The following is a 27,150-nucleotide window of genomic DNA, read 5'->3' as shown; positions in this document are numbered from 1 at the left end:
CAGAGCCATGGAGAAGGCAGGCCGCCTCTGCTTACCCTGGTCTCCTCCCCTCCCCCCAGCAAGACCCTGAAAGGATTTACATCCTGCCTCTAAGGTTTCAGCTGTTCTAGGATTGATTCTCTCCTTGCTCTATTTTTCTTCTTCTTTTGCAATCTCCAAGAAACCCGAGCTGCCAGATGGGTGGGGGCGATGATTGTTTTCTGTCTGACATCTGGATTTCATTCGCAGCCCCAGGCATGCTGACTCAGGAATGGCAGCTCCCCTGGGGCTCAGGCCCTCCCTAGGCCAGCCTGGTCCCTAGCTGGACACGGAAGGCACAGGTGACGACACCCCTCAGGCCTCCCTTAAAGAAGGAACCAGCTCCCTAGAACATTTTGGGAGTGGTAGAGAATGAGGCTTACAAAAATTTTTGCTTCTAGCTCAGTGCCTGATGGGTAGCTGCCAGGCTGGGCGTGGCTGGGCCTGATCTCCGTGGAGGGTGGTCAGAGAGCTAAGGGGAAGGTTACCAGGTCCTGAAAGCCCTGTCCCATCCATACCCCAGTTTTGTTCCTAGAGGTGCTAAGTGGGTTGTGTTGTGGACACAAGAGAAGGTGGCTCAGAGAAGTTCAGTGACTATCCAAGGCTGTACACTGTTCGTAATAGTGTTGGAACTTAAAGTCTGGTGTCTGGGTGATAAATTTGTGGCTGTTTTCTTTGACCTCTACAGGATGTCACTTCACTCACACCAGGATCCTAACTGCCGGCCTCTGGAGCCTACCTGAGCTTTTGAAGAAAGGAAGTCTCTGGAGTTTTCACATATTATCATCAGAGAAGCCTGGCATGGCCACTCAACCTAAAGCTCCACAAGATGCTCTTCAGGGTCACAGTCTGACTCCTGGGAGCCCCTTCTTCCATAAAAGTTATTAAAATTATAGGTGATGACTACATTGCTATAAAGACAAATATTATCCAGGCTGTATTCATTATTACATACTATTATTACATTCATTTTTTTCTTCTAGTTTTGAAATCAATAAAAATTAGAACATTTTTGAGAGGCCCTGATGGAGTCATGAGCCTCAGGCAGTGTGCCTGCTGCTGCTCCTGGAGAAGCCGGCTGCGTTCTCCAGCAAAGCACTGGCCTGTTCCGCAGCACTTCTTGCTATCTCATCTCCTCACTTTCTTGCAGGTTCGTGCTGCCTAACTTTGGAACCAGACCATAAGCTCCATGGGAGCAAGGACCTTTCCTGGTCTGTTCACTGCAGCATCCTCAAATGCTACCTACTGCATGTTGGACACACAGGAGGCATTTAACACATAGTTGTTGAATAAGTAAACGAAGGAAGGCCTACCTTTCAGGCAGGTGTGTTTACATGCCAGGTAGTGGCACTCCATTGCCCAGATGTCTGCCTCAGAGGTCTGGTAAACCTCCTGGAATCCTCATCCTTCTCCTCAGTCTCCTGCCTACTCATGGCACCCCTTGGACGCTACTTTCCCACAGTGTCCAGAATTTGCGTCCCCCAGAAGGTGAGGCTAACAAACATGACCTAATTCGCGAGGCTCCTTCTCACTGTCTGTGGTCCTCCAAAAGGTAAGGGAGGGAGAGAGAGAAGGTGGACTGTGGACAGTGCTGGACGGCAGATCTGGGCCCGCGTAAAGCGCAAAGCCAATGAGATAGTGAGACGGGTGTTTCGTAAGCTGGCATGAAGGTCTCCTTTCCTGTCTCCTACCCAGCTCCACGGACTTCCTTCCCCGTATCTTTTGCCTGGCTTCTCTGCAGCCCCTCTGCAGGAGGAAGTGGACACTGAAGATTGGTGGAGAGGACAGGCCAAGTCAGAGGTGTTACATACTCAGACCCCAAAGCTGGGCTACTTCCTGCCCCAGACAAAGCCACAGGGACACAGCCACAGAAGGTCCCACTGAAGGCTCCATCCTGGGGCCATCGCCTCAGATATCGGGGAAGGGAGCTGGCTTCCCACATCACAAACATGGCCCAGATTCCTAACATCCCCCCTTCCCCTTGCAGACAAGGGCAGGGGTGAGGGCAGCCCACCTCTCATGCCCTCCCCAGGAGCCCACTGACCCTGCCCTGCTTCCCCGCAGTGAGCTTGCCGTGAGGCCTGGTGTGCAAAGCTGTGCTTGGCTGCTTCCTGGCCATGGGGCAAAGAGCACAACTCTATAGTCTTCAAATGCTCAGCCTGTCCAGCTGCCTCTGGAACCTACAGAAACCCTGAGAGATGGGCTCAAGACTGAACCCGTTTCATAGACTTGGGTTTGGGGCTCCAGGGCAGGGTCGACTTGGCCAAAGCAGAGCAGCCCTGAGCTGTGGCCTGGGACAAGCGCTCAGGTCTTCTGACCCCAAAGTCCGTGCTCTCCCTGTCAGCCAAGCAGTCAACAGCCCCAGCTGGGAAGGGCCCCCAGGAAGTGGGAGAGATCAGCCCGAGGCCACGCAGCTCTTAGCAAGAGTGTGGGAGCCAGGCCAGGGGTACAGAGTGGCACAGGAGACACGCCACACTGGACCAGGCTTGGAGAAGAGACTGGAGAAAATGAGTGTGAAATACTGGCTGAGAGTGCGGCACAGCTGACACCCCAGGGCCGTGAGAAGGCTCAGCAGACTCAACAGCAACACGGGGACCACCTCCTGTAGCCAGGCTGGGGCCACCTCGAGGTCAGGGCCATGGAAGGCCTTACTACCAGTTCCTGGGGACACTGGTGTCACAAAGAGGAGAGCCTGTGGGCAGGGGAAGCTGTCCTGAGGGTTGGGGCTTCAAGATGGTCTCCAGACGCTGGGGAAAGGCGCTAAAGCCAGCGGACAGTCTGAGTAAGCCCTGGGTGTGTGTGTGTGTGTGTGTGTGTGTGTGTGCAGGTGCATGTTAAGCACCTGAGTGGGTGGTGAAGCCTGGGGGCAGGGAAGAGTGGGGGACTGTGGCAACTGAGGCAGCTTCCCATCTACCTCCACCCACCTTGCAAAACCAAGCTCCTAAGCCTCAAGTTCACAAATCAGGCCAGATAAGGCTTGCTGAGGCCCAGCAACCTAATAAGTCATGCTAAGCTAAGAAAAACTGCCATTTACTGAACACTCGTGGGGTGTCAAGTTCTCTATCAGCTGCTTTGCTCATATATCTCCCACAAACACTCTACAAAATGGGTGAGTTCATTTTACAGCTGCCAGGGTGCAGTTGTATAACATACTCCAGCTCATAGCTGGAAGAAGTGACGTCTAAGCCCACACAGCCGGAACCAGTTACTCTGCACCCCCTGTTCTTACTAGGTTGAGGAGAGCAATGGATGGCAGTCAGCATCTTCTAGTGGCTGCAGCCACCCTAGGCGGAAAATAGTGTGAGAAGCACAGGCCAAAACCTGCCAGACAGGAGGCCACAGGGAGGTGAGAAGTGAGTGAGCAAGTGAGTAAGTGAGTGAGTGAGGGAGGGAGGGTGTGAGGGAGGGAGTGAATGCAGTCCTTGTGATGCTGGGCGAGCAGTCCCTTTGAGCCTGGTGGACCTGGGGAAACAGAGGCTGCCTGAAAGAGGTGGCACCAGGGAGATACTCAGCCCAGGAAGCAACTGCTCTACTCCAGCTCTCCTGCCACTAAGCCAGGTGGCTCCGGAACCAAGGGCAGGTGCTGTCCTTTGGGCTGGCAAATGGCTGAGAAGGTGAGGCTAACAAACATGACCTAATTCGCGAGGCTCCTTCTCACTGTCTGTGGTCCTCCAAAAGGAGAAATAGAAGCTGAGGATGTGAAACCGGCCCTCGCTGATTCTTTCCTGCCAGGCTTGGTGCAGCAGGAAGGATGTAAAAGTGGCTACCCCGTGAGCCTCTATACCCTGCACCCTGCCCTCCACTCCCCATCCCCCACCCCACAACCCAGCAGCTGTTTCTGCTTGTCTGTGCCAGGACAAGCCATTGGCGTTGCCATCCCACTGCCATTGGGAAGCTGACAGCCTACTGGCTAGCAGTGGGCACCTTCCAGTCTCTCCATCTCATAGAGCTCCCTACTCCCCCCCTGGGCAGAGTCAAGGCTCCAGGACCTGGTCCCTGTCCCCATCCCAGGATGCCTGAGGAAGCACAGGCCTCCCAGCAGTCTATTCCAGAGCCCCACTGAGCACCCCCACTGAGCACCCTCACTGAAAGTCCTGAAGCACTTTCTTAGGCCTCTGGCACTACTTCTCCAAGCAGTTTGGAAAGCTGAGCTGAACCGTAGAATCCCGACAGTCACAACAGCTAACACAGTGCCACAAGGTGCCCAATTTCCTAGTAAATAGTTCAAATAAAATAACTCACTTATATCCACAACATCCTACATAGTAGCTTTTTGTTATCTTCATCTGAGACCTAGAGACATTTCATTCATTTTCCCAAAGGCACAAGCTAGTCCAAGGCAGTGATGGGGTTTCAGCCATGGCGGGCTAGCTGCCAGGATGTGCTCGGAGCCCCACCTGCAAGGAGATAGCCTGGGAAAGGAGGGAGAAGAGACCCGAAGCCTCAGCACTGGGTTGGGGGGGTCACCCCAACATCAGCACCCATCCAGGAGCAGACCCTACACCGTCACCATCAACACCAGCCCCGGCATCTTTCTCTGCGTGCTCTCGACTCCCCAGGCTCTGTGACAAGCACTGGAACATCACAGCCCAGCCCTGTCAACCCAGGTCGGCCAGCAGTTCTGGTTCGGCATGGAGGCAGGTCGCAGGCCCGAGGCCTGGTCATAGCTCAGGGGAATCACATAATGACTCTGGTTATCCATCTCCTTCCTTCTTCCCGTCCACAACCCACTCCCTTCCTTCTCGCCAACCCCTTCTAATCTTCCCTCCTTCCATTCTCCTTCCCTTCCTTCCTTTATTGATCTTTCATAACCTAAAGTCCTGAGCTGGCACAGTGAGAAAACCTGTTTCCCCATCAGGTTAGTGGCTCTGAAGTAATCAGAGGTTCTGGGCTGAGGTGTGCAGGGGAAGCCCTGCCCACCCTCCGCCTCTTTCTGCCACTGCCTTCTCCAAGCTCCAGCCGCTCTGGCTCCAGAGGAAACCCAGGCCCTATGAGGTCTGGGTCAGAATCAAGGGTTAGTAACCCAGGCGGGGATCAGACATGGGGTAGTGACCACGGCCCTCCAGCCTCCTTTGGACACCCACGGGGGACAGCCTACTTTGGTCTGGGGAGAGGTGCAAAGACCAGGGTCGAGGAGCTGCAGAGAGCAGAGCCATGGAGAAGGCAGGCCGCCTCTGCTTACCCTGGTCTCCTCCCCTCCCCCCAGCAAGACCCTGAAAGGATTTACATCCTGCCTCTAAGGTTTCAGCTGTTCTAGGATTGATTCTCTCCTTGCTCTATTTTTCTTCTTCTTTTGCAATCTCCAAGAAACCCGAGCTGCCAGATGGGTGGGGGCGATGATTGTTTTCTGTCTGACATCTGGATTTCATTCGCAGCCCCAGGCATGCTGACTCAGGAATGGCAGCTCCCCTGGGGCTCAGGCCCTCCCTAGGCCAGCCTGGTCCCTAGCTGGACACGGAAGGCACAGGTGACGACACCCCTCAGGCCTCCCTTAAAGAAGGAACCAGCTCCCTAGAACATTTTGGGAGTGGTAGAGAATGAGGCTTACAAAAATTTTTGCTTCTAGCTCAGTGCCTGATGGGTAGCTGCCAGGCTGGGCGTGGCTGGGCCTGACCTCCGTGGAGGGTGGTCAGAGAGCTAAGGGGAAGGTTACCAGGTCCTGAAAGCCCTGTCCCATCCATACCCCAGTTTTGTTCCTAGAGGTGCTAAGTGGGTTGTGTTGTGGACACAAGAGAAGGTGGCTCAGAGAAGTTCAGTGACTATCCAAGGCTGTACACTGTTCGTAATAGTGTTGGAACTTAAAGTCTGGTGTCTGGGTGATAAATTTGTGGCTGTTTTCTTTGACCTCTACAGGATGTCACTTCACTCACACCAGGATCCTAACTGCCGGCCTCTGGAGCCTACCTGAGCTTTTGAAGAAAGGAAGTCTCTGGAGTTTTCACATATTATCATCAGAGAAGCCTGGCATGGCCACTCAACCTAAAGCTCCACAAGATGCTCTTCAGGGTCACAGTCTGACTCCTGGGAGCCCCTTCTTCCATAAAAGTTATTAAAATTATAGGTGATGACTACATTGCTATAAAGACAAATATTATCCAGGCTGTATTCATTATTACATACTATTATTACATTCATTTTTTTCTTCTAGTTTTGAAATCAATAAAAATTAGAACATTTTTGAGAGGCCCTGATGGAGTCATGAGCCTCAGGCAGTGTGCCTGCTGCTGCTCCTGGAGAAGCCGGCTGCGTTCTCCAGCAAAGCACTGGCCTGTTCCGCAGCACTTCTTGCTATCTCATCTCCTCACTTTCTTGCAGGTTCGTGCTGCCTAACTTTGGAACCAGACCATAAGCTCCATGGGAGCAAGGACCTTTCCTGGTCTGTTCACTGCAGCATCCTCAAATGCTACCTACTGCATGTTGGACACACAGGAGGCATTTAACACATAGTTGTTGAATAAGTAAACGAAGGAAGGCCTACCTTTCAGGCAGGTGTGTTTACATGCCAGGTAGTGGCACTCCATTGCCCAGATGTCTGCCTCAGAGGTCTGGTAAACCTCCTGGAATCCTCATCCTTCTCCTCAGTCTCCTGCCTACTCATGGCGCCCCTTGGACGCTACTTTCCCACAGTGTCCAGAATTTGCGTCCCCCCCCCCCCCCCGCTTGCCCTTACCCTGTGTCTGGTCTTCTCATCTATCCCTGTTCTCTGTTGCTGGACTCTTTCTTCTGCAGTCCTGCCTTGTCTAGTCTGGCCTCCATCCTGCCACCGATGATGTTTCAAAATGCCAATCTGAGCATGTCACCCAAAACCCTTGGATGGTTTCTCCTGTTCTCCTGGTAAGGTCCAAGTGTGTGCAGCCTGGCACGCAGCCACCTTACCACCTGCTCTGGCTGTCCCTCTAGCTCCTCCCCTCAGAACCAGAGTGCCAGCCGTCACCAAGGGCTCATGGTTCCCGGAAAGCATACTTCTGCTATTACAGGTTTTCTTGGAAGCCTTCTGGATCCCAGGGCCAGACTCCTCCTCTCCGAGGCCTTCCCTGAAGCCCCAAATGCCGGTCCCTTATTGCAGACCTTAGCTTGGTCACCCTGAATGGATTACAGAGTTTCTGTCTGTCCCACTGAGGACAGGTAAAGAAATTTATCTAGCACAGACTTGGCCCATAGTAGGAGGTCAGAAAGAGTTGGTGATTACAATACGGCCTGGGTCTGCTCTGTCGACAGATCATGTATCCTGGGCATCGATGTGACGAACACATATACCTACATAAGCCAGTGTAGAGGGCTGAGTGAGACTACCATTCGGGTTTGCAGTCCTGCCTCATTAGCGTGTAGCAGCCAACATGAGATGCCCAGCAAATGCCTCTGCTACAGCCAGCTAGATTTCTGCAACCACAAGAGCTGGCAGCCCCAACTTACCCTTGGCCTCCCTGACTGCACTGAGGCAGTAGATACCCTGGGGTAGACTAGGGCTGGACTCTGCCAGGCTCACTGACTTGGCCAGACCAAGCCCAGTAGGCCTCTGCTGACATTGTCCTTGCCCCTCTTTTTTTCTAGCAGCCCATCTTTTTAAAGCAACCTGGCGTTCTGATAATGAAAGTGGCAATCAAAGTCTAGCTGCTAAGACTTAGTAGAAAAAGCATAAGTTCTAGAATCAGGAAACCATCAATTTCGATTCCATTTTTGCTGTGACCTTAGGCAGGTCACTTCACTTCTCTGGGCTTCAGTTTTATCATCTGGCAATTGACCTGATAGAGTGTTTGAAAGACTTAAATGGTATGTATCTCACATTGAGCTCAGTGGTAAACTCAATGCTTAGAGATTATTCCTATTGGTGTTACTATTACAATTAACCATTGACCTGGAGACCTGACATACTATGTGGTGACAGCAGTGGGAGCAGGTTTTTCAAGAACTGAATGCTAAACATAAACATTGTCGGCTCAGAAGTCTTCCTGGGCCAGTGTTGACACTGGTTTTAAGTGGACCCTGACCCAGGTACACACTCCCTCTGCAAAGAGGAACTGCCCTTGGAGACATTGGAAATCAGCCTCTCGAACCTTTCACCTGTCCTTTGGGGTCTCCAGTCTTCATGTAGAACCCAACTCCCTTCTGGAACCTATGAGAAATCCCATCAACCTGAAGAGCAAAGCTCTAGACATCTCTATCTCACCATTAAAATTAAAAAAGAATTAACAAATTACCTTCCCGTGGTTCCTGTGTTCCACCATCCAGCCCACGGGCAATGAATGACTTAATTGTACTTTCACTGCTGCTTCCCTAGTACTTGGGGTTCCATCAGCAGCTTCAGGCCATAGGCGGCACTGGCCTAAGATTCCACATTTTTCACCCCTTGATAGGCAATTTAAGATTTTAAAAACATTTATAATATTTTAAAAAATCATTCCACAGAAGAACAGGAGGGGAAAAAATCAAAGAAATAATGCCTGAAAACTTCCTATATATGAAGAAAATCTTTAATCAATAAATTCAAGTAACTCACAGACACCAAGAAGAATAAACACGAAGACATTCACAAATGAACATATCACAGTTTAACTGCTGAAAGCCAAAAGAAGAGAAAATCTGAAAAGCAGTAGGAGAAAAATGACACATCATTTACAATGAATTTCTAATAATACTAACAACTGGTCTTTCATCAGGCATAAGAAGACAAAAGGCTGTGGGGTAACATATTTAATGTGTTCAAAGTGTGTGTGTGTGTGTGTGTGTGTGTGCACGGAGGAAGCGGAGGGTAAAGAAGTCTGTACCTAGCAAGGTTATCTTTAAAAAGTTTAAATTGCAATAAAGACATTTCCAGATAAACAAAAATGAGAGAATTCATTGGAAGCAGACCAATATTTCATGACATACTAAAGGAAGTTCCTCAGGTAGAAAGCAAATGATCCCAGATAGCAATTCAAATATATATGGAAAAAAATAAGGAACACTGGTAAGGTGATTATATAATTTAAAAAAGGTAGTATAAATGCATATTCCTTTTGCTTTCTTCTATTAGCTAATCTAAAAAGTCATTATGTAAAATTACATCTATGTAATTATAGTATTTGTCCTATAAGATAAAAAAAATGTAACATATATGCCAAGACTAGAAGGAAGAATGCAGGTCAGAACAAATCTGTCTTGGGCCAAGGAAATGACTCTTGGTGGTAACTTGAATCCACAGGGATAAATGAAGACAAATACAGAGACTTATACAACAAAAAGTGTGGGCATATAATTATTTTCCTTTATTCTTTCAGTTTCTTTAAAACATGAGGATTTAAATAAAGTAAAAATTATAACAAATATTGATGAATTTGTAACATATATAAATGCAATATGTATAACAATAATGTCACAAAAACGGGAAAAAGAGAATAAAAATATATGAGTTTATTCCTATCTTTCATTGGAGTTAAATTAGTATAAACCAGAAACAGATGCTGGCAAGTTAAGAATCTGTACAAAATAAGCATAAGAGTGACTGCTAAGGAAATAGCAAAAGGAAACAGATAAATAGCTCAAACAAATATAGTGAAAAAGTCATTAAGTAAATTAAAGTGTTACATTTGGAAACTCCACTTAATATAAAATGAAGTAGTAGAGGTAGATTAAAGAAACAAAAAAGATATATGAATAGTTCATAAAACAAAGAGTAAAATAACAGACCTAAATCTGACACTATCAATAATAGCATATATGAAAACAGCATTAATAACAGCATTATCAAGGGGCTAAAAAGATTAAATAAACACCCAAAAGGCAGGGGTTTTCACATTGGATAAAAAATAAACCATGATCCAAATATGTTATTTACAGGAGACACATTTTAGATTCAAAGTTATAAAATGACTGAAATGATAAGAATAAAAAAAGATCTGTCAGGTAAACAGTAGCTATAGTAAGGCGGGTTGGACTAACATCAGATAAAATAAAGTTTAAAACAAAAAAAATTAGTGATAAAGAGGGACATTTTGTAATAATAAAAGTATTACCAAATCAGGAATATACAAGATACACATAGTTACATCTAATGACAGAGCACCAAAAACATGCATCAGAAACTGACAGGATTAAAGAAAAACAGACAATTCAGCAATAACTGTTGGAAATTCACCACCTGAAGAATTAAGCAGAACACTGACAAGAGAATACAGAAGACACACAGTATAAATCAACTGGACATCTATACCAAGCTATAGAATACTCTATCCAGTAACAGCAGACACATTCTTCTCAAGTACATATGAAACAGTCTCCTAATAGTCCAAAGTTGGCCCATGAAATAAATCACAATAAATTCAGGAGCACTGAAATAATATTAACTAGGTTTTCCAACTGCAATGGTTTATATTAGAAATCATTTTAAAGAAAATGTATGAAAACCTCTAATATGTGAATATAACAAGTGGATCAAAAAAGGTCAGAACATACCCAGTAATAAATAAAAATGAAAATCCAACATCTCAAAATTTATGGGATGCAATTCAGAGGAAAATATACACTATAAACATCTACATTAAAAAGGGAAGATGTAAAATCAGTAAGCTAATCTTCTACTTGAAGAAACTAGAGAAAGATGAGCAAATCAAACTTAAAGCAAGCTAAAGGAAACAATAAAGTTTAGAACGACGAATTTAAAGCACGAATTAATTCAGAAAGCGATTTGTACACCCAGATTCATAGCAGCATTATTCATAATGGCTAAAAGATGGAAACAATTTAGTTGTCATTGATGGATAAAAGAATAAACAAAGTATGGTATATATAATGAATTTTAGACTTAAAAAGGGGAAGACAATTTGACACATACAACAATATGGGTGAACTGTAAGGACATTATGCTGTATGAAATAAATCAGTTACAAAAGGACAAATGTTATATGATTCCATTTAAATAAGGTACCTAGTACAGTGAAATTCATAGAGACATCAAGTAGAATGGAGCTTTGCCAGGACATGGGGGCAGGCAGAGAGAGGGAGCTATTGCTCACTGGTAGAGTTGCAGTTTTGCAAGATAAAAGTTCTGTGGATGGTGGTGTTGGTGTTGATGGTTACCCAACTAAGTGGACATTTAATAATGCTGAACTGTGCATTTAAAAGAGTTAAAATGGTTAACTTTTAGGCTGTGTATTTTTTAAAAATAAATAATATAATAGTTTATTTTTATATCATTTGTGCATTTTTCCATCTCAGTCGTAGGTTTTAAAAAGCTAGAGAGAGAAGTAATGAAATAGAGAATAGAAGAACATCAACACAGTTAGCTAACTTTTAGATAGACTGAACAAGAAAAAAAGACTCAAATTACAAGGATCAGAAATGGAAGAGGAAACATTACCAACCTTATAGAAATAAAAGGGATCATTAGAGAATATTCTGAACAACCATGGACCAATAAATTAGATAACTTAGATGTAACAGAAAATTTAGAAATACACAAAATATATAAACTGATTCAAGAAGAAATAGAAGATCTAAACAGACCTATAATGGTAAAGGGCTGAATTAATAATGGGAAAAAAATCTACCCACAAAGAAAGCACAAGCTTGGATGACTTTCCATCTGAATTCTACCAAATATTTAAGGAAGAATTAATATTTATTCTTTACAAATTCCACCACGAAATAGAACAGGATGAACAGTTCCCAAATTATGTGAACTGACACATGCTACTACATGGATGAACCTCAAAAACATACTAAACAAAAAAATTCATCACAAAGACCATGTGTTATATTGATATAGCCCATTTATATAAAATATCCAGAACAGACAGACCTACAGGGACAGAAAGAGACTAGTGGTTGCAAGGGGGCGGATGATCAGGAGGGAATAGCTTGAGTATGAGGTTTCTTTGTGGGAGGATGAATTGTGTTTTATAATTAATGATGGTGTGGGATTGCATTGTTCTGTGAAATACTAAAAATCATTGCTTTGGACACTTTAAATGGGTGAATGACATGAAATGTTAGTTATATCTCCTTAAAGCTCTTCCCAAAACAAGCATCCCACTTTTTCATATTCTATGTAAATATGGGGAGCTCTTACATAACATTTCATTTGAAACAAAGTTTCCCATGACTTGCAAAGCCTGGTCAACCCATCCTCATTTCAGCAAACTTGTATGAGCACCTGCTATGTGTAGAATCTGGGGCTGGCCTGGGAATCAAACAGGGAGGGGTACAGAATTGATAGGCCAGCACCTATCCCTGGCGCTTGCAGTGCAGGGAGCAGCATCCAGTTAAATTTCAGTTTACCAAAATATGTGGTAACTTCCACTGTGACCCCACCAAGGGGGACATAAGATGGTAGCCAGCATTAATTGAGGTCTCACTGGGGGGCGGATACTGTGCTGAGAGTGTCCCAGGCCACTGCATTGGTTCCTAATGTGTTTCTGCTCTCAGTTAGCCTCATTGTACAGGCGGAGAGGCTGACATCTCCAGCCTCTGTCCTCCCATCTCTCATGAAGGACACAGGATATCCTCTGGTCTACAGGAGGTCTGAGCAGAATCATGTTTGAGAGGGGGCCAGAGAGAGCCTCTTCCAGCTTGCTTGCCTGTGAAATTGGGGTTCCAGATTTCTCCCTGCTGGTGCAGCAGGTTGAGGCTCAGCACTACGATGCTAGCGGCAGCTGTTGCAATGCGAGTTCGATCCCCAGTCAGGGAGGTGACCCACATGGTGCAGCAGACCTCTCTCGACACGCCTGCTGCTCCACTTAGCAGTGTACTTTGTCAGTCAGCCTGTTCTGCTCCCCACTCTGTCTCTGGTGAATTCTTTCACAGTCCCTGCACCTGTGACCTATATCCCAGTTATGTATATATAAATAAATAAATCTTTAAAAAAAAGAAAATGGCATACCACAGTCCCCATTGGGGTTCTGAGGCGAAGGTTTCAGAATGGAGGGGTATGGATGCTCAAGAATCACTGAGCCCCCAAGGCTGGAGTTCTCATACATGTCCTGCCATCTGCTCAGCACTCATCTCTCTGAGACTCTTTCTTCAAATTTAAAATGGGATTATAACTCCTAATTCCACAGGCGTTAAAAGCCTACACAAGACAAACTTGCTGTGCAATCCACATAAAGGAAGAACCAAGGTTAGCATTGTGTTGGAAAGTGAGAGACACCGAGCTCAGGGGCCCTTTCCCCCACATTTAGAAGAGCTCTGGTCCATTTGGAAAGAAGACAGTGCACATACAGTCACATACACACACACGCGCACACACACACACACACACACACACACACACCCCTCTGCCACCCTCACCTCTGGCTCACTGTCCACTGGCCTTTGCATACTGTCATGCCGGATGTTGAGGCGGGGGGCTAGGAGGCACTGTCACACTTTTCCCATCATCTGTCAGCCCTATACAAGCCCTGCTACTCTCAAAAGCTTTCCTAGGCTGCCAGCCTAGCATAAGCACATTTCCTGTGAACCCCAAGAGCTCCTCTAGGTGTCTGAGTATCACCAGCCTGGCCAAGGTGAAGAATCCTAGGCCCTTCACCCACCAGCTCTATGATCCTCTGTGAGTTCTTGACTCACGTGCAGCATCATATGAAATGAAAATAGCAAAGGCATTTAACCCATTGTGAGCCTTGACGGAAATAATGCTTGCCGAACACTTAACACATTCCCTGTCTCCTCCTGAAGTGGGGGGAGTCCTGCTGTGCCCTCTCCACAAGCTTAGGCAGGAGATGGCAGAGAGAAGGTTTAGAATGTGTTGGGAATGACAGAGCTGAGGGCTCCTGCGTTGGGAGTCAACTGGGGAGGGCACATGGTTCCTGGCTGGGGGGCTATGGACATGGCCTTGAGGCCAACAGGATCCTTGGTGGCCTACTAGACCCTCGTCCTATCAGAGAACCCTTCGGGTGGAAGCCTCATCCCCTGCTGAGATCTCCTATTCCAAGGACCCCATGAGGGAGTACAAAGGGCCCCCTTGAAGCGTGGATCTGGAGGACAGCCACCAGGGAGCCAGCTCCCACTATTTAGTTCCAGCTGGGCCTCTCTCAACCAGGAGTCGGGGAGGCAGAGAGCACTGGAGTCCATGATTCACTAAGGGACATGAGTAAAGTGTAGGTTCTGGGTGGGCCAGAGTTGTTCTGGGTTCTGTGCTTCGGACAAGCCCCCAGGCAATGTTGATGCAGCTGCGCCATAAGAAGGACCTAAGGCAGGGCCATTTCTGAGAAGAGTGATGAGGTAACAGCACATCTCAGCCTCCCATTGGCACTAAAGCAACCTGGCCCCACCCAACCACGCCCTCAATTCCATCTGGAGAGTAAGACGGCATGGATTTTCTGAGTTTCCAGGATTCCATTTCCATTACATATGTAAAGTAAAAGAAGTACCACACTACAAAAACATTGGAAAATAGGAATACTAGGGGGAAACATCACTGATAATCTTATACTGTATTTAAAGCAACAGTTAATCTCTCCCCCCAGGACTCCCAAGCCAAGTCTGTCAGAGAGTCAGAGGCCAACCACAAGAGGGGTCTGTCCAGAAACAGCCTCATCACAGTGAAGCACTGGGTGAGAGTCAGGGCTGCTCCCACACCCTCCATCTCCTGGCTCCTGTCCCACCCCAAGGTGCCCAGGGCCTTCACCCAGACCTCTCCTGGGGTCAGGACCCTCTCCCTTGCTCTCTCACCACAGCCAGCTCAGGAGGACATAATGCTGCAGAGCAGACAGAGGTGGGGCCTGGGGGAGGGGCACACATCTGGATTCCTGGCCCGGAGCCCACATTCCTTCCATGTACGTGTGAGAAGATGGGGTCTCAGGAGAGCTGTGAGGAGGCTGCTGGCTCCCATCCTGCTCCATGTAATAGGACTCCCCCTGGCCGTGAGACTGGTGGGGACTTGAAGGCATAGAATCTCATGTTGGGGCCCTCCACCCAAACTGACTAACCCAAGCTGGCCCACACTGGGCCTCTAGCCCATTCACACCAGCCAGCCTTGCCTCAGAAACACCAGAGAGAGGAAAAAGGGAGAAGCCCGATGGCAGTGAGCCACGCGCTTGTCCCTGGGGGGCCCTTCCATCTGTTCTATCCTCAGAGGCCAGCCCCCCGGTCGGTGGGGAGCCCACGGGCCCCGCCTGGGCCAGGCCGCCTTACCTGGGGGCAGTCCTTGATGTAGTGTCCTTTGTTGAAGCACAGGTGGCACAGGTAGTTGGGCGGGGGCCGTTTGCTGGGCTTGCGGGTCTCAGAGGTGAGGGTCAGGTCAGAGAAGTGCTCGGTGAGGGAGCTGAGGCCATCCGCGATGTTGTTGAGGGAGCCATAGGGCGAGGCACTCTTGTACACGCTGCTGCTCAGTGCCTGTGGGGGACAGAGGCTGTGAGGGACTCCAAGCCTGGGTACACACCTGCACCTTTGCAGCCATGGCCTGGGTGGAGCCTCCATACACCAGAGAGGAATTCAAAAGGCCCCTTCAGCTGCCACAGGCCCTGGCCTTCTGGAGTAGACGACAAATCCTAATACTACTTCTGTATTCACGGACAAGTCATTTAACCACCCTGGCTCATGTCTGGAAAACAAGAAGAACAACAGGATTTCTAGAAAGTTAAAGTGAGTCAAGAATGTGAAACACTTTATCTTCTCCCGTACGTAGGAAACAATCAGTGACGATGGTCTTTAGCCCTGACATGCTGCCTAGAAGTAAGATACATCCAGCAGAAGGCATGTGTCGGATTGGGGTGCTGCCACTTACTGAAATGAATGACTTCAGGCAAATCACTTATCTCTGAGCCGACTCAGTTTCCCCATCTGGTAAGGAAGAGGAATACTAGCACGTGGCATCGTATAGAAACGAAGACTGTGGAGTCTGTCCAGGGAGCCCCTGGCCAGCTCTCTGGGAGCCCAGGGAGGAAGTGGCCCACCTCTCCTAACTCTCTCACCTCCAGTTGACAGGAACCAGATGTCTCGCCTGGTTTCAAAGCAGACATGGCCCAGGACTGCTCCTAGTGGATACGGCCTCTATTTATAGGAGTCATCGGCTCCGAACAGCCAGGCACATAGGAATTTAGTGAGGTGAGGCCTGCGGTGAACCTGGCAGGGAATAGCTATGGGCCCCCTCTCCTGGGGCAAGGCCGAGACTAGAAAGCAGCAGCATCCTGGGAAGATCAATGACAAATGTAGGCCTGGTGCTGTGGCATCACCTGGGCCCAGTTCAGGAGCCCGCCAACACCAGAAGTAGATGATAGATGCCTCTAATGGAGAGACGTGACTTCATTCTTGGGATAAGCGAATGGGGGAAGAGCCCCTGAGAGGAAGTTGCTCCAGGCTCCCTTAGAAAGGTGGGACAGACAGTGGTCTAGGGTGACAACAGCCCTTTCTGTTGAGTCCCCCCAGTGTGGGAAGGGGAGGGAGGTGAGCTGGGTGCTGGCCCGAAGAGATCAGGTGCCTCTCTTTCCAGAACAGAGCCCACCCATGCATACATCCTACTAGACCTCTGAGGGGTCTGCCTTCCCCTTTCCAGAGGACACAGCCTCATCATCTGAGTGCCACCGGCTCCCTGACACCCTGCTAAGGAGTTTGGGCCAGCGCTTTTCCTCTTGTGTAGGTTTGGACCAGAGCCTGGGATCTGGAAGGAAATGTTAAGGGGAAGGATGTCCTAAAGGAACACTGGGGTGCCGTGTAACAGAAAGACACAGATAACCATGATCAGGACAACCCAGACCCAACACACAGGAAGCTTATAGTAACTGGACCCAGAACTCAACGGCCCCTCCTAGTCGCCTCTATTCTTTCACTGTCCAGTGCTACCATCCAGCCCAGGACAGAGAAAGAGATCATCCAAGTCTGCAGCCAAACTGAGGGTGACGCTCCAGCTTTAAGATGGCCCAAGACGGAGGTACGAGATGATGGACACATTTAGGGGCGTGGGGAGGATTGAGGTGAGATTAGATAAGTAACACATACTGTGTAATTACTGTATCCATGAACTGGAAACTTTCGCTGTATCAAGAAACGGATGCTCACAACCTTAAGTCATCATCCCCATCTTACAGGTGAGATGAGTTCAATACAAGTTGTATTAGGTGACCTGGGAAATTTTAACAAATACACCTTTCTGGCCCCCACTCCAGGACTCCCAAAATAGCCCCCTGGGACTGAGGGGTAGAGTCTATATGGTTTTATGGTGGTAAAATATACATAACATAAAACCTGTTATAATTTTTAAGTGTACAATTTAGTGGCATTAATTCCATTCACAGTCTGGGCAACCACCACCATTGCCTCCAGAAGTTCATCTCCCCAAACTGAAACTGTCCCCATGAAACACGAAGTCCCCCTTTCCCACCGCCCCCTCAGACAAGTCTACATGTTTAAAGCTCTCCCAGGCAGCCCAAGTACAACCCAGCCTACCTGACCTGGCCCTGGAAGCAGCTGGCCCTTCCAACCCTCCAGGAGGCTCCTCAGCTCAACTCCCTACCTAAATCGGCCTGAGGGAGGGCAGCATCTCCTCGGCCTCCCAGAGCAAAGTTCATCCAAACAAGAAATCTGAAGCTCCCAAATGGTGTGACTCACCCCGTGGCTGGGAAACTCAATTTCATAAATAACAGCCCTCTTTCTCCCCCCTTTCTTTTCTTTTTTCTCTCTTCCCCCCACCCCACCCCCCACCCCCACCCCCGATAAGATTTAAGCAAGTCCACAGGAATCAGGACTGTTTTGGCAGCAAACTGTCAAGAGGAAGGGGAAGTCTGGTGGGTGCCAGAAAGTGCACTAATTACACCATGAAAAACCTCTCCCTGTCTTGTGGCCACACTCCCCTGGCCACGGACAGCCCCGCGGTATCCCTGGGTAGCCAGCAGGCTGCGCCCTCGCTGGCAGCTCGACACCCCATCCTCCATCAAACCGGGGTCGCAGATTTACCCCTGGCACACGCAGATCCAGGTCACGGGAGGGAGCCGCGCCGCCTTCTTCACGCCTGTCCTATCCCCAGCGTAGTCTGGCCTGTCCTCGGCTGTGCACTCTCAAGAGGGCACCTCCTTAGAGAGCAGTCGGCTGACCCAACCCCATGCTCACCTTACAGAGGGGCAACTGAGGCCCCAAGAGGCCAGCATCACAGGCCAGGCCCATGGCCAGCCTCGGCCCAGAGTCCCGCTTGCGGGGGCTGGGCAGGAGCTGCTTCCTATCTGAAGCTCCAAGGAGCTTAGACGGTGGAGGTGAAAGGTGAGCCGGGCTGTGGGACGGGGTGGGGTAGGAGCCAGGAGGCACAGGCTCTCTCTCTGCCTGCGGAGCAGGCCTGACTTCTTGGGTTTCCCACATGTTAAATGTCAAGTGGAGAGCAGGAGGGCCATCTTCCACAGTCCTGCTTTCTTCAGGTTGAGGCACCCAGACCTTGAAAAGACACCCCAAAGCCCAGCACATAGAGGGCACTTCATCAGGCCCGCCATCTGTCCAAGCCTCACTGCTTGTGACTGGAGATAGCTGGACAGTCAGGCCCGAAATCTGCAGCATCCAAGCTACTCCTCTCAGGTCCCTCCAGCAACTGCTTTTATCCTTCATGTTCTGCACTGACTGCCCACCCCAGGTATGCTCTTCTGTGTCCACCACACCCTCCCCAGGGCCTTACTCCTGATCTGGTTCTGACTGCAGGAGCATAGTCTTGAACCCACCCCTTCTTTTTACTTAAGTCTTGGCTTCCAAAGTCAGCATGGAAAGCACAGATTCAGGCGCGCTCAAGGCCCTACAGACCACAGAGGCCTTGGCCTCCTCCAGAGGGATCTAGTCCTGTCCCTCAATACTGCAGGCTTGGGTGGGGACCCCTGTGACTCCCTTGCTTTTGCCTGAGGGGACCTCTGAAGTCTTTGTCAATCTCACCTGTGCATCTCTCTATAAGGCTGGAGGCCCCAAAGGCAAAGATTCTGCACTCCAGGCCACCTCGTTCTACTGTTCCTTATGCCATGGATGTCCTGGTGCAGGGAAGGACCCGGGAGTCTGCCCTCTACCCCGGAAAAATGAGCTAAGGGATGTCCTAGCACCTTCAAGGACTTACCCTGGGATGTCTGAGTTGGTGTGGAATAATTTGGAGGGTGCTCTTACCCCAAATTAGGTTGCTCTGGACCCTAGTTGTGTTAGGTGGGTAGAAGCTCTACGCCATCTGCATCTATATCACTAGCGTGGAGGAAGAGACTACTTTCCCCCCTGGGTCAGTGACCCAAGCAGCTAGCAGGAAGCACTGGGTAGGGAGCGTGAGACACGTGCCTTTTGTTAGGGAACTTCTCCAAGGCTGTAGCTTGACTGCTGGGGAGGGACAATCAGGGAAGACACTAAAATGTATTCTCATCCCAGTTGTGTCATGAACTCGACTGGATCCTTCTTTTCTTAGCTCTCTTAATACCTGGCAAGAACACAATTAGGATGGACACTATTGGCTCCATTTTCTAAGGGAGGCTGGGTAGTGGCCGACGGGAGATTAACACTCAGATCTGCTGGCCTGTAATATTCAGAAGGGGCCCCCGAGGAAAAGGCCAGGTGTGGACCACCCTCCTTGGCACAGACACCCTAAGACTTCATATTGCCAAGTCCTTGGCTCTGGCAAGATCAGGCACTAGCTTCTCTGGGTTGCATGAAGGGTTTGGGCCCTGGGGTTGGTGGTTCTGCAGAGGGACTTGGAGTGCAGAGGCAGAGATTTCCAGACCTGACTCAACCCGTCAAGTTGCAGCCTTCCACACAAGACAGTGTGAAGGCAGAATGGGGCTAGGGTAGATGGCCAGAAGCTTCCAAGAGCAGCCTAGAGAAGGAAGAGAAGGGTACAGAGAAGAGAAGCGGGAAAGCAGGCAGAGATGGGATCAGCACCCCTGGGGAGGATGCCACAGCTGGGCAGGCAATGAGAAGGGAAGTGTCCAAGGAAGCCTGGCGGAAGCAAATGCCGAGCCCTGCCCTCCAAGCTCCCCAGAGGGATTCTGATTCTAGTCCCCAGCTCTGTGGGGATTCTTTCATCAGATGAACAACTGCTTTCTTATCCCCAAAAGACATCCGTTTACATCCCTCCCCCATGTATACACAGGCACACAGGCACAGGCACACACACACAGACACGCACACATACAGGCGCACACACACAGACACACACACAGGCACACATGTACAGACACACACATACAGGTGCGCACACATACAGGCACACACACATACAGGCACACACATACAGACGTGTGTACACACAGGCACACACATACAGGCACGCACACATACAGGCACACACATACAGGCACACACAGGCACACACAGGCACACATGTACAGGCACACAGATACAGGTGCGCACACATACAGGCACACACAGACGTGTGTACACACAGGCACACACATACAGGCACGCACACACATGCAGGTGCGCACATACATAGGCACACACATACAGGCGTGTGTACGCACAGGCACACACATAGGCACACACACATAGGCACACACATACAGGCACACACATACAGGCATGCACACACACGAGCACATATGTACTGGCATACACATACAGGCGCACACACAGGCGCACACATATAGGCGCACACATGTACAGGCACACACATACAGCCACATACACATACAGGTGCACACATGTACAAGCAAACACCTACAGGCACACACAGACACACACCCAACTCTTCTCTTTGGGACAAGAAACTTTTCATCTCACAATGATTCTACCCTGTCTCCAAGGGGCTCTGCACTTCTCTACTCCTTGAGTCTTTCTGGGACTCCAGTTGCCCCCCTCAATCAAATACATACATATACATAGCCCTATACACAGCGAGAGGTGGGCGTGGGCTGGGCAGGGAGAGGAGACAACTGCTGTCAGGAAGGGAGCTGGCCAGTGGGGAATGAGGCCTCACCTTGACTGAAGGCTTCCCCAGCTGTGGCCAAACCCAGCTCTGCTCCTTCTGCAAGGCCCACAGCTGCCCTGCGGGCCAGAAAGGTGGCACAGCTGGCCATGAGGGAGGTGGCAGACCTTGCCACAGGACCTCCAAGGGCACGTTGTGTCCTGGAGGCCCTCTCCCCCTGGGCATGCTGACACGATGGCCTGTACACAGCTAGTCTCAGTGAAAGGGTCTGATTAAAATAAGAAGCCCTGGGGGGTGGGTAAGCAGATCAAGGAGAGAACCAGGGGATGGAGGCGCACAGTGGCAGCAAGGCAAAGCAGAGAAGACCTTGAGGAGACTCCCTCTCCCCGCTCTGTCCCTACTGCCCTTTCCAGGTCACCATTTGCCTGACAGGTGTCCACATGGCATAGCTGCATGCCCTCTGCCAGCTTGAGCACAGGGTCTTGGGATCGGGCTGCCTCTCACTTCCACAACACAGTTGTTGAATAAAGAAGAACAGACCAGAGACTCAAGATTAGAAGCACCTTAATATTTAGCCAGTCTGTCTGGGGTACCAGTGACTTGCAGTCACTGGTAACACAGACCTTGACTTGGGCTTCACTGTGAATATGAGGATGCCATGTACACCCTCCTTGAAGTCGTGGGCACACGTGCTTGCGTCCTGTGTGCTATGCTGCGGAGAGAACGCTGCTGCCTTCCATTTCTCCAAGCGGTCCATGACCAAAGACGGTCAGGAACGCCGAGCACACCTCAGCTTCTGGAACACCTCTAGAGATAGGTTTCCATTCTTCCCAGTCAGCTCCTTGCAATTCGTCAATCAATCCATCATCTTTCCTTCAGTGCTGGAAAGACAGTGCTAGCAAGCAGTGGCACAGGACTAGGGAAGGAAGGTAAAAGACAGGATCCAAGTCCTCCATCCACTCAACCATCTAGCAAACATCCACTGAGCACCCAGTAAGCCCCAGGCCCTGCCAAGCCTCAGGTGCCAGGACTGCAAAGTAGAAAGGGACAGGCCACGTCTCCTGAGTGCACATGGAGACAGACACATGAGGCGTTGCTCCCAGCCAAGGTCAACGTGAAGGTGTGCTTTACAGCCCCAGGTACAAGTCACCTGCACTGATATTCAGGCGAGAGCTGTGCTGCTCAGGTCGGTCAGGTAATCTCAGAGAGGGGGCATCATGCAGGCCATAAAGAAGAAAGTTATCCCTTGTACCAGGTAGGGAAGAGCATTTGAGGTAGAAGCCAGAGCAAGAGCAAAAGCTGGGAGTAGTAGCACCCCTCGGTGCTTTCAGAAACTTCGATCAGCGCAGGGTGACACGGATGGCCCGGCAGTGCCTTGAAGAGCTTTTGTTACCCCACCTGGACAGTGGAAAGCGTCACACAGGCCAGGGTATGAGACAAAAGCGCCAGGAAGTGCTCAGTGTCCATCTCCTCTGCCTCTCCCAACTAGGCCACCCTTGAATTCACATCCCAGGGAAGCCCCGGCTGGATTTCTGGGGAGTGGCTGGAGCAGGACACCCAGTGATCATGACCAGTCCCTACCAGTCCTCAAAAAGTATGGGATCAAGAGCAAATGTCAGAGGCCCTGAGCCCTGACAACTCCCCAAGTTACTGCCTGTTCTGGGGTCCAGATCATGGTCCAGATGAGAGGCAACCTCGAGGCCAGCAGGATGGGCCAGAGAGACAACTGTAACAGGAATACGGGTGACGTCTTGGTCTGGCTCTGCCCCTGACCCACCAGGCCTCTGTTTCCTGTAAAATGGGAGCTCCAAGGAAAGAGATGCCAGACAGCGCACCCCACAAGCAAGGGGCTGCTACTTACAGGCCATCTTCTCTACAGGGCTCTCCTCTTGGTGCTGACAGCCCCTGGCGCTTTGCCGCTGATAATTACTAAGTACTGATGATGCCTCTCTGCTCCCTCCCACCTGACTCAGAAGGTCCCCGAGGTGTGGTCTGAGTATAGACTTGCCCAATCAATGTAATTTGGTGGAGGGAGGGTCAGGCCACCTCAGCCAACAGGCCCTTGAACGACAGTCCTCCTTGCTTGAGTCAGAGCTCAACTTCCTCGCAGGACCCAGGGGTGCCACCCACCATCCACCCACACAGGCCACAGAGGCTGCTGTGGACAGGCGTCATCTCCTGAAGCCCTCTCTGAGCCCCAGCGAGGTAAACAGCCATCCTTGTGCAGGTATGTGGCTTCGTCCTGCACGTTCACATCACCTGGGGCCCCTTGGCTCATCTCCACCTATAGGTGGCTCATTAAAATGTTCAGAAGACTGTTGAGACCTGGGAACTTTTTCAAGCTGGACGATCCAGTTGCTCCTCTAAGAGTTCTAATACCCTGTCTGTGCAGAAGGCCCTGGGTGGGGTCTGTCTGTCAAGCCTCACAGCACCCTTACTGCCATTCTCAAGTCTCCAATGGATGGCAAAGAGCAGGGCATCTTCAGTGCTGCAGAAACCTGTGCTTCTACCCAGGCGGGTACTCTGTGTCCGAAACATACTCTGGATTTGGGAAATTGGGGGCTGAAGAGAGGTCAGTGGGCTGTTACTGTGGGACTTCTCAGAGCCTTTTCTGTGCTAAGGGGAAAGGTAGGTGGCTAGGGGAGGACTATATGCTACACTTTCTAAATAAATCTGACCCCAAAGCTGCTTCTGGCTGCCACAAAGCATTGCTGCACCATGGTACTGCACCTTCAGCCCACAACTGTCCCCCCACGAATCTGACCTGTGGTATAACAGTCCCAGGGGCTCTCTAGGAGGGGTCTGAGCATGCCTCTGAGGGGCCTAAGAGCTGACACTCCGCAAGGGGAGAGCTCTACTTTCTGGAACTAGAGATTCACAACTCTCACAAAGCTATGAATTTTATTGCAAACAAAGCAGGTCAGGGAACGCCCATGCCACCCACTCTGCATACCCTCTAAGAACGTCTTTGGGTACCTGGAGAGCAATGTGGGGCTCAGTCAAGGTCCTCAGGAGTTTCTCTCCAAAGATATGTAGTGTTGCTACTGATCAGCATTTGAAACAAGTTCATAGGGTCCCGTTTTGAGTCCCAGAGACTTTTTGAAACACCTCAGCGTCTGCGCCTGCTCTGGTCTGGCACCCTCAGTGTAAACTGAGAAGCTGAGGAGCCCCCCACCCCCAGCATCCAAGTCACCTCCTGACATGCTTGCTCCTGTACTTTTATATGAACTCCGCCATATCCCCCTTTGCTCTCAGGGCCAGTGCTCCACTCAGAACCCTTGGCTTATCTTCAGCTTCCAGAGCCGAGATTCCAGGGGCACAATGGGCTTCTGTGCCCCCCATGTCCTCGGCCCCCCCGCCCAAGTCCCAGCTGCATTCATGGTGTTTTGCTATTGTGGTGGGAGCAGCCGGGGGGTGGTGCAGGAGGGGGTGGGCTCTTGGCACACGGAATGGCGCAGACAGGCCGTGGTCAATGGTCAGCATGCAAGTCACATCCGCAGGCACTGCCACTGGGCCTGCCAGGCCGCCAACAGAATGGCGGTGCTCCTGGGCCCCGGGTCCCTTCACAGAGTCCCTTCCAGCCCACACACGACCTGCTTCCTCTCCACACAGCCCCCTGGTGGCATTCAGGTGGGGGGTATTTTTTCTTGCCTTCTCAGCCAGTTGCTATTTTGGAGCCATATTAGGTCACCCGCTAAGCCCTAGACGCAGGAGAGGCCTGTCCTCAGGAGCACAGCTGTGGCTCCAAGAGGGTTTAGGAGACTAAGCGAGTGGGGGTGAAAGCAAGCGAGCCTGAAGCCAAAAGAGTCTTCTGGAAGTCAGCAGAAACAGCCCTGCAGCCCCTCCAGGGAGTTACTGACCTATGAGTGCGGAAAAGCTCTTCCTCCCCACTCCCCCACCCCCCACCCAACCCAGACTGTCTCTAGGCACATCCCCTCCTATTTTGTACAACTCTCAAACCCCACACTTACCACCCTGGGGGACAGCAGAAACTAAATTGAACAGATGGGTAAACTGAGGTCCAGACAGAGACAAGGGCTTCCCCCACAGCAGGTGGTATTTACGAGACTTTTTCCTTCGTTGCTCTAGCTCATTTTATCGACTCCTTTAACACTGACTTGGCAAAACAATGTACCTCGTCATGGGGAAACTGAGGCAAGCAGCAGCAAAGTGGCAGGAGGGATTCTGGTTGCCAGAAATTTCCAAGAGGATGCACAACATCCTGCTCCCAAAGGGACTCTCGATGGTCAAAAATTCCCAGGCTCTCTCAGTAAACACCCACATTTGGAGAACATCACCACAGGGTGGGAGCAAAAGAAACTAATAGAAACTGATCAGGAACTTCGACTAGACCTGTAGGTCACGGTCACCCTTCTCCCTCGGGGCTCCCACAATACCCATGAAATCACCACCAATTCACATTGTACCAGTTTGTCTGTCTTCTAGTCTGTGGCTCCCACTGGTTGGCAACTGAACCCTCAGGGGCCCCCATGGAGCTTAACACATGTTTGGAAAGAGAACACATGACCAAGAAGACCCAGGCACTGAAGAAACACCTGTGAACTGTTCTCCGAAGTCACCGGTTCACAAAGTCAGCTCTTTCAAAAGTCGGCAAAGTCCCCAAAGAGAACTAAAGAATGCCAGCCAGGAACAATTCCACCAGTGGAGAGTGTGTGTTAGGGTTGCAAAGAGCTTTGGCATACACATGCGTTTGCCTGGCACCGAGGGGTGCCTTTCCAGATTTACCCTGTTCAACTATGCCTCACAGGTCCACCACCAGCTCTATCCCCACAGGTCAACCAATCCTTCCCTGACTCCACTAGTGTTGGGTCACCTCTAGGCATCGGGCCAGTTGTCTGTATGTCCATGTCTCCCCTAATAATGGCAGGGTTGGACCCCTCTAGGGCCTCTCCTCATCCCCAGCATACTTTTACACACAAAGGCCTTCTCTGTCAACCCATTCAGGTCTCTATCTTTCCTAAAACTAACCAGGACTTCCAGGTCCAGAAGAAATGGGACCCTCGGGTGTATCTTCTCCTCCACTCCTGCCCCTGAACTTTTGCAGCGAGCTTCCATGAGGAGAGCTAGTGGAGGCCACAGAAAGGTTATCTGCAATTCCCAAATGAGGAGGGGGTAAGTGGGAGAGGGAGAGGAGGAGGAGGAGGACTGCTGCCAGAGGGGAAAAGGGTGGTATCTAGGAGGGTTCTGGATAAGACTCCTCAAAGGGGATGAGGAGGTCCTGGTAATCTGTGTATCAACCTACTGGGGAAGATGCACTTCTCCTTACTTAGACTTTCTACCAGAATGCACCCAACAGGCAGACTCTGCAACTCCGCTGCCCAGGTTTCTGGACAAGGCACTGGGCAGCTGGAAACGCTCCCCACTATCTAACCCCCTCCCAAGAGCTCAAGAGGATTTCCCTTTCATTTCCGTCCAGGCTGGGAGGGTGGGGGGCAGCGCAGTCGGTGGGGTCAAGCCCTCAAAACCACTTCCTATGTGGCTGGGGGAGGGGAGTAGCTGGAGGATGTATCTGGGGGTCCCTGCGTGAGATCTGAAGGAGACACTTTTCTCCAGGGCGCTCCTCGAGTCAGGAACCCCCGAAATGGGAGGAGAAAAGACTTCTGGCAGCTCCCGAACAGCCTGGAGCAGAATCTCGGTCCCAGACAGCGACGGCCAAGAGGGGGATGGGGTTGGGCGTGGGAAGGACACTTGGAAGGGGCTCCCCGCCCAGGCCGCGCCCAGGCGGTCTGGAGAGAATCCGGAACCCCCCGCCCACCCGCCCTCCTCTGACTTCGTCGAAAAGGGCGCCCGGGGCAGGGAGGTGGGGAGGGCCCCTCCCGCGCCTGAGCTGCTCGGGATCGGCCTCAGCCGGGAGGTGACGCGCTCCCGGCGCCCCGGGGACATCGGGCATAGAGTTTGGCAGAGCAAGGCGAAACGAAGCCAAAGCAGGGCCGGGCAATACGGAGTCCAGCCGGGCCTGGCTAGGAAGAGCAGGGCAGATAGGAAAAGGCCCCGCGAGGTGGGGCGGAGGGCGGGGGCGCGCAGGGGCACCCACCTCTCCGCGCTGCAGCTGGAAGAAGCTGTTGAGATAGCTGGAGTGCAGGGGCGAGCCCAGCTGCTCCGGACGGCCCTTGCCAAAGGCCAGCTCTGGGGGCGCGGCGCCGGCAGGCGGCTCGGGCCGGAAGGCATCGAAGGCACTCGCTTGGTGGGTGTCTTGCAGCGACAGGTAGACCCAGTTGAGCAGCTGGGCCGGCTGGTACACCGAGGCGGCGCTCGTGTCGATGGCCGACAGTAGGCTCATTTTGCGGCGGCGATGCCGGCCCCTCCCCGGCCGCCCGCTCGCGCCCCCCCCTCCA

At 50.7% G+C, this 27,150-nt stretch overlaps 1 protein-coding gene across 1 annotated transcript in view; it reads right to left on the bottom strand.

The window, feature by feature from the left end:
- ZCCHC24 (zinc finger, CCHC domain containing 24) overlaps nucleotides 1–27,095 on the bottom strand; it is a 55,537-nt gene extending 28,442 nt beyond the window's left edge. The window contains exons 1-2 of the mRNA XM_004680705.2: nucleotides 26,850–27,095; nucleotides 15,124–15,324 (exon numbers count right to left, since the gene is read on the bottom strand). Coding sequence (XP_004680762.1) covers nucleotides 15,124–15,324; nucleotides 26,850–27,095 — 447 coding nt within the window. The remainder of the gene's footprint in view (nucleotides 1–15,123; nucleotides 15,325–26,849) is intronic.
- Nucleotides 27,096–27,150: the final 55 nt, after the last annotated feature.

This window comes from Condylura cristata, unplaced genomic scaffold (assembly GCF_000260355.1).
Source record: "Condylura cristata isolate star-nosed mole 26May11 unplaced genomic scaffold, ConCri1.0 scaffold00011, whole genome shotgun sequence".
In the NCBI taxonomy this organism is placed as follows: domain Eukaryota; kingdom Metazoa; phylum Chordata; class Mammalia; order Eulipotyphla; family Talpidae; genus Condylura; species Condylura cristata.
The sequence above is the reverse complement of the archived record's forward strand: the minus strand, read 5'-3'. Positions and strand labels throughout refer to the sequence as shown.